Source organism: Pongo pygmaeus, chromosome 18 (assembly GCF_028885625.2).
Source record: "Pongo pygmaeus isolate AG05252 chromosome 18, NHGRI_mPonPyg2-v2.0_pri, whole genome shotgun sequence".
In the NCBI taxonomy this organism is placed as follows: domain Eukaryota; kingdom Metazoa; phylum Chordata; class Mammalia; order Primates; family Hominidae; genus Pongo; species Pongo pygmaeus.
The window spans coordinates 30,175,943-30,188,930 of NC_072391.2; the positions used below are offsets into that span (position 1 = coordinate 30,175,943).

The following is a 12,988-nucleotide window of genomic DNA, read 5'->3' on the forward strand; positions in this document are numbered from 1 at the left end:
TTTAGAAATCAACTAAGATTCAGGGAGGTTGCAAGTAGCTTGCCCAAGGTCACCCGTTTGAATGGACCCTTGAAACTAACAGTATTTAAGGCAAAGCTTCTCTCATATAAACAACAGCGGCACCACAAGTCTGCTTGTGAAAAATGCAGACTCTCCAGGTAGGGCCCAGTAATCAGCATTTAATATGCTCCTCAGGTGATTCTTATTCAGGCTAACGTTCATGCAGCACCTGCTCTAAAAGATGATTGCATCTCATTATATGACGCTTTTCCCCTCATCCTTGGGGCAGAACCTCTTCAAATGTTTACTGAATGAAGGGACAATCGATGCCTGATTACTGGGGCTCAATAAGCCTCTGCCATTTCTGCTCATGAACACCTAAAGGGATGGAAATTCACCAATTGTCAGGCCTGAAAAACTTTGGTGCAAATTCATGCTGGTTCACAAATTTTTATTTAGATATAAAATGCAGGGGAATTAGGGCATTATTAAAATCTAAATTGGCAAAAGCCTAGCTCACTGCTGAATGCCAGAGGATTCTATGAAACACTGTTCTAAAATATGTCTGGACCCATGAAAGTTTCTAAATACAAGTGCTATGACTCTTGGCATTAAATAATTCTGCCAAGCAAAATGTGTGACTCCCACTTTGCAAAAATCAAAGTGTGATACTGGATCTTTCAGCTTCAAGAAGGGAGGAGCGGAATGGAACTCCTCTTGGAGGTGCAAGCTGAACGTGGCTTCCTTTCCCTCCTGGTAGAGGTGGCAGGAAAAGGCCAGGTGGAGAGAGGCCTGGAGGAAAAGCACTGCAGGGGAGGCTCTCTTGCCTTCCGCAGACCCTCCATGCATTTGATCCACATTTACAGGATGCCGATTGTGTACCCGGCACTTTGTGACACATCGTGGGGATGGAAGCCAACTATTCTAGGCACAAGGAACTTCCAGGATGAAATGGAATGATGCTAATAAAGGTGTGGACAGGCTTTCTCTGAGAGGTGACACCTGAAGTAGGAGTGGGCATCTGAGAAGCCACTGTGGGAGGGAGGGTCCTCCTAGGGAGAGAGAGGGGTGTGGGCAGAGGCTCCCCACAAAGCCCAACTCAGCCAAGTCACCAGCACAACGGGTCAGTTCCCTCCAAAACACCTCTAGGCCTGCCCTGTCCTCCTCACTGTCACCAGTGGATGCCACTCTCCTCCTACCCACACGGCCTCCTCTCTCTCCAACATACCACTCAGGGCCTCAGCCTGTGTCACTGCCCCTGCCTGGGTCCTCTCTCTCCAACATACCACTCAGGGCCTCAGCCTGTGTCACTGCCCCTGCCTGGGTCCTCTCTCTCCAACATACCACTCAGGGCCTCAGCCTGTGTCACTGCCCCTGCCTGGGTCCTCTCTCTCCAACATACCACTCAGGGCCTCAGCCTGTGTCACTGCCCCTGCCTGGGATGCCCTTTCCAGCTCTGGCCCTGGCTGGCTCTGCCTCATCCTATAGAATTCAGCTCCAGTGTCTCCTCCTCAGCAAGGCTGTTCCCAAGCTCTGGAATAAACACCACCCCAACCAACACCTAGGCCCTCATTGCACTCCTGTGAGCTGTGTCTCCTCTTCACACTAGATTTTGAGTCTCACGAAGGCAGGGCGGGCTGTGTTCTCATTGTGGCACGGTCAGGCACAGGAAGTGACACACAGCCGGTGTGTTTAATAAATACCTACTCAACGAACAAATGAAGACAAAGTGTGGCTACTTGGGCTCAACTGAGTGGGGGAACCGGGAGCACGCCACCCATTCAAGGCCCACCACTCTCCTTTCCAAGGGAGCCCCAGAGGTGCTCTGGGCCTCTGGGGAGCACTCAGAACATACCACTGGTTGAGGCAACTCCTAGGCTTTTCTAGCCCTAAATCCCAGTTAGCACACAGAAAGGAGCAAAAGCAGCCAGGTCCAGCCGAGACAGCCGACACCCACCTAGTGGGGTGTTGAGGCAGACGCACTGCAAGTCAAACCAGTAGTTTTCCACATCCTGCATCGAGTTCAGGACATAGAGGCGCCTCTCGAAGGGCCGGCTGCTGCGGGCCAGGTTGTAATGTGGGTCACAGATGGTGGTGTCAACAATGACTGCATTCTTCTTCAAGAAGATAAAGACCTAAGGGGAGACACCAGACAGGGAGAACCCACATTGGGTTTGGCTGCTTGGAGACCATTTTAACAATCAGAATTTCCTTCATTTGGGCTTGAGGGACATTACCTGATCTTTATCCTGAAACTTTTCGGTGGGACCAAACTGTAGCAGCCCCATGTAGCACAGCCTCTGAAGGTTCTCCACCACCGAAAAAATGTAACGCCTAGAAAACAGAGGGGGCGGGAGGTTCCCATCACACCACACTCGCAGCCGGCCGCAGGGGTCTGCATGTGGGGTGAGGGGTGCGACTTCTTCTCTTTTCCACCTGGTGGTCACTGGAGGACCAGCCTCAAGCCCACACTGCACTGAGGCCCAGAACTACCCAACCTAACACCTAACCAGGGCCACAGGGATCAACCCGACACTGGGGATTTGATTTGGAAAGTAAAAGTAATGAAACGGAAAAAAAATTCCGATACTTGCAGACACTAGCAGCAGATTTTACTTTAAAAGAACCTTCAAATCAAGTAATAAAATGTACCAGCCCATACTTCATTAATATTAATAACTTACTAAAAATCTTGAGTTTTTGCAAGCTGGAAGTTAGAAACCTTTTCCTCTTCCTGGTGAATGATGGCTCAGAGCCCTGACTTTAGGGTTTGTTTGGACCTGCGACCACTCTGGGTCAGGTTCAATGGCCTCACCTCTTGTACAGAAGCTGCTGCCGAATGGGCCTGGGGAGAAAGCGGATCAGCGTGTGCTTCTTCAGCGGGTCGTTCAGAAATTCCTCTAGGTTGTCCACCTGAAGAGGTGATGTGCAGGTTCAGCTCGCCCTGAGGGCCAGGGCGACCTGCAAGAATCTTGAAAAAGTGCTCGCCACTATTTTCTGAGCATAGTCTCCCTGAACCTGCCCACTGGGCTCTCCTTCCTGCCCCACCAAGTGCCCCTGCATCTCTGCCTTTGGCCTCGCTGCCCCTCCCCTCCAGCCCATCTACCACACTGCAGAGGGCAATAAACAGGTGCCCTCATACCCTGCTGGTGGGCATATAAATTGCTAAACCTTTCCCGGGGGCAACATTAGAATATATACATTTATATTAAACAAGAAAAGATGAGATAGAGAACATGTGTTCCTTTTGAAGCCAGTGATTCTGCTCCTATCCTTACCCAAAGGAAAAAATGCTGGAGCCGCCAATCTATGTCTACCCAAAAGGTACTCATCAACATGTCGTAATAAATACCTACTCAACAGTAGCAAGAAAGTGGAATTTAAATGTCCAAAAATAGAAAATATTATGGTTAAATAAATTAGACACATAAGAATACTATGAATCTACTTAATATCAAGTCTAAAAAGTTAATGATGCAAAAAATACGAAACATTCTTTAGTCAAAAGCACAGACAATAAAAGAGTGAATATAGTTTCAATTCGATTTTTTTTTTTTAAAGGGAGATCACACACACACCTGTGTACATACAAGTATGGCATAGCAATAAAAGACTACAAAAAACTTACCAGGAAGATAATTACTTAGTGGTAATTACCTCTCTGAGTGATACAGTTATGGGTAATTTCTATTTTATCTTTCTCTATTTACCAAATTTCTAAAAACAACATGTTTTGGCTGGGTGCAGTGGCTCACGCCTGTAATTCCAGCACTTTGGGAGGCCGAGGCGGGGCGGATCACGAGGTCAGAAGATTGAGACCATCCTGGCTAACATGGTGAAACCCCATCTCTACTAAAAATATAAAAAATTAGCCGGGCGTGGTGGTGGGCGCCTGTAGTCCCAGCTACTTGGGAGGCTGAGGCAGGAGAATGGCGTGAACCCAGGAGGCGGAGGTTGCAGTGAGCAGAGATCGCGCCACTGCACTCCAGCCTGGACGACAGAGCAAGACTCTGTCTCAAAAAAAAAAAAAAAAAAAAGTTTTATTGTTGTAATATAATTGTCTATCTTTCTGTCTACCTACCTACCAACAGATCCATTTAGAAGAGCGAGTCTTTAAAGTATTTACCCCTGTCAACCACCCACCCATCCACCCACCAAATCATCTTTCTAATCGAATCTAGTCTAATCTATCTCGAACAAATCCTTAAAGTATTTTCCCTTGACTGAGCATCTGCCTCTCCATCTATCCACCCATCCATTCATCTGGGCAACCCTGGGTCTTCAAGTATCCTCCCTTGCCCAGGTGAGTGTAGGCCCTCCAGCCCAGAGCTGAGGGACCAGTCCTGTGATGACGGCTCCTGTCACCAATACCTTGTAGCTGACTTGCACAATCTGGATGAAGATGGAGAGGGGAAGGCAGAGGAGGATGTCACTGACAAGAGCCCAGCCAAAGCCGAAGTCCCTGTGGACTGGGAGTGGGGGGATGTAGCGCATCCACGAGGCATCGTCCACATACACTAGGAAAAAACGCACGGTTACCCCTGGCAGCCAGGATCCCAGTCACCATGGTGACACATGGTAACATCATCTCCCAGGAGGTCTTGGTGTCCTTACCCCTAACTTGAGGAAAACTCTACTTGTCAGGCAGGAAGGAAGATGAGGAAGAAAGCCTGCAGGTTCAGGAAGTGTGGATTATGTTTCCATTTGGATCAGAGGCTGCAGCCAGTTTATATAAGGAAAAGGAACTATCATGTTTCTCCCTGGATCCTACTACTGGGCCTGCCAGCCCCAGGTGCAGGAGTGGCAGGGGCCTCTCACCTGTCTCCGTGGCAAGCTCCACTTCAGCCTCCCAGGTGACACCGTCTTGGCTGCCTTTAGATGGGGCTTCAGAGCAGGCCTCCCAGGCACTTCCAGAGGAGGACGGCCGGACGCCTGCCCTGCCTGACTCCTGCTTTATCGTTCTCCGTTCACTGATGAAGCTTGGCTTCTCCACGGTGTTGCTGGCAGGGTGCCCGTAGATGAGGTACCACAGAAACATGTGGACCACCCGCAGGCGAGGCATTTTGGGCAGAAACCCTAGAGAACGCCCCAGTCCAGGAACTAAAGCAAGAAAGGGAGAGAGCAGTGCTTGAAAAATCCCATACTGAATTCAGTTTAATTCATTAAAAAATGATTGAGTGCCACTATGTGCCAGGGGCCAGAAAGATGGCAAATATTCTTACTGTCTTAGAGCTTACTTTCTAATGGGCAAGAACTGATAATAAAATATAGTATCTAAAATAGCCCATCAGATGAAAACAGCTGGTGCATAAAATAAAGCAGATGGGAGGAGGGCTGCAATTCTACAAAAGGAGAGGCCTCACTGGGGAGCCTTAGAGTGAACTCCAGTTGGTGAAGGAGCTGCCAGCAGTGCAGAACCCTTGGGGCATGCCTACAGGGCAAATGCAAGGGGCCTGAGGTGGGGGTGTGCCCTGCATATTCCTGAAAGGGGAAGTGGTGCAAGGAAGCAGAGTGCAGGACCTACGGCAGGAGGGCAACAGAGCAGGGAACCAACAAGGAGGGTGGGAAGGCTTGGATGCCTCTCCACATCACATGTTGGCATGTAATCCTCAGTGCTGGTGGTGGGGCCAGGTGGGAGGCGTCTGGGTATGGGTGATCCCTCATGGCTTGGTGCCATCCTCATGAGATCTGGTTGTTTAAAAGTGTGTGGCACCTCCCCCAACTCTCTCTCTTGCTCCTGCTTTTGCCAGGTGATGTGCCTGTCCCCCTTCACCTTCTGTCATGGCTGGAAGCTTCCTGAGGCCTCAGTAGAACCCAAGCAAATGCTGGCACCATGCTTCCTATACAGCCTGTAGAACTGTCAGCCAATTAAGCCTCTTTTCTTTACAAATGACCCAGCCTCGGGTATGCCTTTATAGCAGCATAAGAAAGGCCTAACAGAGGGCCTGAGAAGCTACTGGATAAGGATTTCTGGCTTGATGAGAACTGTGCCAAATATTCCATAATCTCAGTTTTTGTTGTTTGTTGTTGTTTTGAGACAGAGTCTCGCTTTGTTGCCCAGTCTGGAGTACAGTGGCATGATCTCAGCTCACTGCAACCTCCACCTCCCTGGTTCAAGCAATTCTCCTGCCTCAGCCTCCCAAGTGGCTGGGATTGTAGGCACCACACCCAGCTAATTTTTGTATTTTTAGTAGAGACGGGGTTTCACCATGCTGGCCAGGATGGTCTCGATCTCCTGACCTCATGATATGCCCCCCTTGGCCTCCCAAAGTGCTGGGATTACAGGCGTGAGCCACCACACCCAGCCATCTCAGTTCTTTTAAAGGGGCTTATTTCTTTGTTGATACAAATGCGCTGTTGCTTGGTTTTCCCAGTGAGAGATGACGGCTGTGTGAGAAGGTAGGCACAGCAAGAGAGTGCAGGACAGGCAGTCAGAAGGCCCACCCGAGGAACACCCACGCTGCCCCTGGTCCATTCGAGTGCAAATGCTGCCTAGTTGCACGCACTCACGCTGCTGTTCCTCTTTCACCTGTGCCTTCTAACAGGGAAACCTTGAGAGTAAAGGCCACACTGTGGGGATTCCACTTGGAATCCCTGGGTCTGCTGTGTCCTGGACCTGACGCTGCCTGACAGACAGCCGGGCCCCGGTGAGTCAAGTTTGCCCTCCTTCCTGAACCAGCACATGTGCCGTGGCCCAGAGAGGAGCTGAACATCCTGATTATAATGCCATCGCCACCTGCCTTGCTTAGCACAAGTTTAGAAATGAGGGATGAGGGAACCCATCAGTGCTCCAACTCTGAGGAAATTATAGGAGCACTCAGACTCATCAATGACTGTGCTGCCAGGAGATTTGTCGAGTTGGGACAGGGAGAAATTTTCTGTAGTTTGTAGAATGTTCCAGCTCAAGGACATTCAGCAGAAGAAATTAATCTTTCCTCATATTGGGATCTAGCAGGATTTCATCTGAGTCTCTCTAAAGCCTTGTAAGGTATGGCAGGCAGAATTGTTCCCATTTTTGCAGATAGGCAAACAGATGCTGGAAGAAGTTATGCGGCCAGAGTAACAGGATCCAGCCCACAGCTCAGACACGATTCTTCTGACTGCGGGTCGGAGCTCAAATGGGGAGGACCAAGTGCCTCAAACATTGTCATACAAACAACAAATCAAATGTAACTAAACACAGAAAAGAAGCTGCAGCTTACCTACAATGGGGTGATAATTTCTAAGCGGGGTTATGCCCATTTTATTATCACTTTTTTTCATCCGTCCACTTTCTGATCTAGAGGAAGCACTCAGCTGAGAGTCCCCTGATCCACTTGGGCCCTCTTTTCCTTGACTGTCTTCTTCTGCCTCCCCTTGGGGCACTGGAGGCTGGGAAGTTTTAACCCTGCAGTTCAAATAAACATGCAATAATGTACTGAGAAAATCAAGGGCTAAGAGAAAAGACAGAGTCTGTCTGCATGAATCAGATACAGCCTCTTGGCCTGGGGGTTTCAAATTCTACTCCCTGTAGGGGCCAGGGAGATGATGCAAACAAAATGTCAGGTCACTGAAACTTTTGGGGGTGGTGGGGATTGTGGGGCCCTGGAGAGGGCACCCCCACTTACGGGTGCTGCCTTGTGAGAAAGGGAACCCAATGTGCTAGATCTTTGGACATGTGCATCAACGCTAGAAGTCAGGAATTATATGAGAAATTAACCAGCAACTGATTCAAAGTATGTGTGGCCAATACTTGGCAGATCCCACAAACTAGCATGTGCAAGCCAAATCAGCCCTCTGCCTGCCTGTGAGAGTTTCTAGTTGAGACACAGCTGAGAACTTTCTCCCTCCCCTGAGTTTTCTCTCAGCTCATTACATGGTTTATGAACAAAATTAGAAAAGATCTGAGAAAGGCAACCAGAATCACTGTGAGCCATTATGAGACTGAGTGAGTGTCAGACATCAGAGGCCTATGATGGGGAATGCTCTGTCCACACTCTATCAGACAGAATAAAGACCATTAGGACTTTTTTTTCCCCCCTAAAGAATCCTGAAATTGGTCCTTATTGAGACTAGGAGATCATGAACCATGAACTCCAAACCAACAAATTCACTGATCCATGCAGGTATAAAGAAAGGGCTCTTCTGGATTGCTGTAGACTGACACACAGGCCTGGCAGCCTTGTTATGGGTTCTTCCTGGGCACCTCCACTTGCCTGTTGGCTGTGCTTGAATTGGAGATCCGGAAGCGGACCTGCTCGATGGCACTTCTCACCAGAGGGTCGTTCTGGTCCATGGATGGGTGCACCACCAGATCCACCTGGAGAGAGAGGTTGGAGCATCCCACAGGGTGAGGGAAGAGCTGAGGAAGACTTGGTTCCACAAGTCGATTCCTAGTGGAACCTCAGTCATACCTGTTTTCATTAACATTTCCAAAACACGATTAGGAGATCGAAACAAAATTTGTTGCTGAACAGTTTGCTGGTACAGCTACTGGCGGCGAAATTCCTCAAGTGACCAAGCGATCAGGCTCTGCCATGGGTGCCCGGGCTGCTCAGCCCCACTGAGGAATCTGGCCTGGACACAGAGCCGTCCCCCTGCAAGTCCCTCACTGGGCTGTCACAGCCCACTGGTCTCTGTTGCTACCTGGTGGGCTGCTCCGTGCCCCCTTCCCACTATCTGAGAATTTGCCAGTTGCTTGTGAGTCCTGAGGGCTTCCATCTGGAAAAGGTAAGCGGCTTTCATTAATCTACCCTTGCTGAGAGTGCTGTCATGGGACTCCTGCCAGGCGCACATCCAAACAAACCGGCAGAGGATTTAGAGCTGCTTTTGTTGTTTTACCTTTTCCAAGCTACTGAAGCTCAACAGTTAAGGCGGTTATCATTTCATGAGAGATACACAGGATGAAAAACAGACTGTGTGGAAGGGAAGTAACTTGAATGCCCAGCAGGGAGAGGTGGAGTGGGGCAGGGTGTGTGTGAGCACACCAGCCATGTTGTGGCAGGTGAGGACGGCCAGGCCCCCAGGGAGCCAGGCTTCTTGCCTGTGTCTGCTGAGGCCGGGGACAGCAAGGTCAGGCTGTCTGAGCATCCACTCTGGCCAGCAGCTTCATGCTGAACATGGGCTCGGAAAGATCTGGAAATGGGGCAGGAAGCAACGCCCAGACAAGGGCTCCCGAACGCCACACTTGGCTCATTTTCTCCCGATCCTCATTTGTGAAATAAGGACCACCCCGCCCCCACCCCCAACCACCAGCTTTGTGGTTTTGTGAAGCTCAAATGAGACACAGTAAGGCAACATTTCAGAGAATTCAAAGGCAAGGAAAAATATACAGCATTCACATTGCCCCACTTTCCGGGCAAGACACAGGAGCAAAGGCAAAAGACTGACACAGGCGCACCAGCTCCAGCAGATCAAAGGCTGCCAGCAGCACATGCTCTGGGTGCCAGAGAAAGTCCTGCCTGGAAACCTACGTTGGTACTAGAGTCACATGCACATGATGGAAGCCCTTTCCAGCCGGAAAAACCAGCTACTGTAGTGGGACCTTGTGGCAAGAGGCCTGGGCACTTTCATTTTTGAGGTTATGTGGCCCCCCATGCTTACCCGCTGCCCCCATCCCTCGCCCACTCCCTCCAGCAATGCCTGGAGACACAGCTGATGCCTATGCCTGCCTGTCTCTCCCTAACCCTAGACTGGAGGGTGGGGGGGTTCCTGTCTTCAGTGACTGCACTCTTTGAAGATCAACAGAAATCGAAGGCACTGCTACTACTGGCCTGCAGTTTTTCTTGGCCTTCACTGAGAGAGGTCAGCACAGGAACCCACTGCCACTGCTCAGGGAACAAGTGGCAGGCTGGTGGGGAAGTGGGGAGCAGGGGGCCAGGGGACATTATTGTTTTATTTTTAAAATACTTATAGCAGATATAAAAACTGATGAGGGCTGTCAATGTGGAAAGGATAGACACTGTTGTTTCTTAAGTTTTTTGTACTGCTCTGCAGTTTTCAAATTTCTCAAAAAATAAAAGCAGAAAAGCAAAAATGACCTTGCTAGCTTATTAAGAAAACAAAAATATCAATGCAGAGCTTTCTTAAAGCAGAGATTTAAAATGCAGTCAGAAGAAAAGGTCAGGAAATTACGAGTGACTGTCCCCACACAACCATTCCCTTTGGCCCTGGTGCCTGGCTGTACCATCACAAATGACCCTGACCGTGAAAAACGTGTGCCTTAGAATGTCTGTGAAGCTGCTGAGCTACAGTTGCTATGGGAATGCATCCCCCTCAAACTTCAAATTTTACAGAAATAGGTATGTCAAGGCAGAAGAGATGTACTGCTCCCATCGGATAACCCGGCAGCGCATCCTCACTGACTCGATGCCATCGCTTCCTCTGGGATGTTGCCTCAGCTCTCCGAGGAAAGCATTCTTGCTGCTTAGTCTAAATTTCCCACCTAAATGTTATTCCATTTGTCCCGCAATGACTGAACTTCAATATGCCTCCGCCTGCCTTCTGCTTCTTCAAGGCTGACCGCAGGGCTGGATGCCTGCATAGCTGCTGCTTGGAGTTGACATGCTTTACAATCCTAGCAAGTTTTTGCTCTTCTCTGTTTCCAGCTAACCCGTATTCCCCAAATCAGGAGACATAATGGGAAATTCCAAGTCACTGGTAATAAAGCAACTACCAGGATACAGCAATGACAAGAGAAGCTAGACAAAAACTTCCAACAGCACGAGGCTGGGTCTGGGCATCGGGGGAGGCCCTGGTTACCTTCTTCTTGATGCCATCTTGAATGACGGTGGTCCGATACAATCGCAAGAGACCTTCCTCAGACAGGTTCCGCACCAAGCGGACAATGGACTTCTTGCAGCACTTGGTGGACACGCCTTCCTGCTTCTCCTGATCCATGATCATCTTCTGAATCCTGGATTCACAAAATAAGCAGATAACACTCCCAATCTCAACGTGGAAGGCCTTCCTCAACCCAGGCAACAGAGACATGCCTCACGGTACCCAATAGAAACAGGTAAAGATCAAAGGGGGTTTCCCCACCCTGGAAAGACTGATTTCTTGAGACGTTAATGATTGTTTCCCTCTGTGGCAAATGTATCAGGTAAGGACAAGCCACCAAAGACAGCAGCTCCACAGCTGAGCCTTTCACTGGCAACTCAAGAGACTACGATTTGAGATCATGATGGCAGGGAAACTGGGCACCATGATAGAAACCTGTCTTCACCAAGTCGAATGCTAATCTAACACCCAGATAAGGGCTGCTGTGGTTTATCACTAGCCCCTAAGACCTGAAGTGCGTTTTGTCTTCTCTCTGGATACATCTTCCTCTAGGTCTTACTGAGTTACTGTGGTGATCTTTCTAGATCACTGATCACAGAATGCAGGGCCAGTGGGTGTGGTGGCTCACACCTATAATACCAGCACTTTGGGAAGCCGAGACGGGCAGATCACTTGAGGTCAGGAGTTCGACACCAGCCTGGCCAACATGGTGAAACCCCGTCTCTACTAAAAATACAAAAATTAGCCAGGTGGGTGCCTGTAATCCCAGCTACTCAGGAGGCTGAGGCAGGAGAATTGTTTGAACCCAGGAGGCAGAGGTTGCAGTGAGCCGAGATTGCATCATGCACTCTAGCCTGAGTGTCAGAGTGAGTGTCCATCTCAAAAAAAAAAAAAAAAAAAGAAAAGAAAATAGAATGCAGGGCCAAAAGGGACATTAGGAATACCTAGCTAAACCTCTCATGGCTCAGAGGTGAACAAGGTGACAGTGTATGCAGATGGTCCCTACCCCCTCCCATTCAGTCCTCGTTAGACACAGAGTATGAGGAAGAAGCCATGTCCCTGATGGAGGGTAAGGCTCCTCCTCACCGAGTGGCTCTCACATTGGGTGCCTCAGAAGCCTTGAAGATGCCACCAAGGAGGTGGTGGTGATGGGAGCTTACAAGAACCACATCAGAGTTCAGAGCCTCTACTCCATCCCAAACACAGAAGCTCTACTTGTGTCTCTTGTTTTTTTCTCCTCTAGAAGACTCTATTTGCGCAAAATGCACCACAGAGAACTAAAAGTCTGGAAGTAATGCTACTACCCGCTTAAGTGTCTCCATAGCCCTTCTGCAGCAACCATCTTCCAGGTAAGGAAAAGACAAACCCACTTTCCCTGTGACTTCTTCTTCCTGCTCAGTCATTTTCTCTCTGTCTAGCATGCTGATATTCCTCAGTATATGCTCCTTTCGAATAAGAGTAAATTAAATCCTCCCTATCGCAAAGGAACAAGATGAGAATCTACACAGTGGGACAGAGATTTGAATGCCCCTCAGTGGTGTCCACGGCTTGTGATGACCAACTGGTAGGAGGATTACTGTTACTGCAAGCAGACAGACAGACGGACAGCTCCTTACGTGAATAAACTCTCGATTAAGCGAAGATTGGTGACAGCTTCTATGATCAGATTCCTGCGTTTCAGCAGTCGGTAAGTTTCGTGTGGTTTGTCTTGGCTTGAGCTGTGCCTCCCGGTCTTCAGGGAACTGCTACTCTCCTAGAACAGAGACCGAAAGCACAAGATGCAATGGGCTAGGCAAAGCTTGGGGACCATGCACCACTCCTGTGGGTGCGCTGGCCCTCTTCAAGAAACTTCTACTCCCATCTTTCAAGAAGGGAAGCCAAGAAGCCTGTTCTCCTACACAGAATCCCACTACTCTACCATCTCAATGCTTTGAAAATCAAAGACAATGGCCAGCAGACGACCCCGGGCCACTTTATGAAGATCAGCTGGTTTCAGGACAGAACTCAGACGCATCTACTCCAGCAACTCCTGAAAAGGTGGAAGGCGTTCCCTCAATTCCCCCTTGGTTCTCCCATAGAGGAATGGAAGAAACTGACGTACGGACAATTACATGCCAGGTATTGTTGGGCTTTTTTCATCAAAAACTCTTAACACTTTTATCATCATAGTTCCCATTTTACAGAAGAAGAAACCAGGGCTCTGTGTGGCTAACTTTCCAGGGTCTCA

At 49.2% G+C, this 12,988-nt stretch overlaps 1 protein-coding gene across 1 annotated transcript in view; it reads right to left on the bottom strand.

Moving 5' to 3' along the window:
* The window catches only part of GTF3C1 (general transcription factor IIIC subunit 1), an 89,888-nt gene that overhangs the window by 30,340 nt on the left and 46,560 nt on the right, over positions 1–12,988 (bottom strand). The window contains exons 11-19 of the mRNA XM_054452716.2: positions 12,378–12,514; positions 10,741–10,894; positions 8,196–8,299; positions 7,203–7,387; positions 4,819–5,100; positions 4,372–4,517; positions 2,816–2,913; positions 2,238–2,334; positions 1,958–2,135 (exon numbers count right to left, since the gene is read on the bottom strand). Of these exons, the coding sequence (XP_054308691.1) occupies positions 1,958–2,135; positions 2,238–2,334; positions 2,816–2,913; positions 4,372–4,517; positions 4,819–5,100; positions 7,203–7,387; positions 8,196–8,299; positions 10,741–10,894; positions 12,378–12,514 (1,381 nt within the window). The remainder of the gene's footprint in view (positions 1–1,957; positions 2,136–2,237; positions 2,335–2,815; positions 2,914–4,371; positions 4,518–4,818; positions 5,101–7,202; positions 7,388–8,195; positions 8,300–10,740; positions 10,895–12,377; positions 12,515–12,988) is intronic.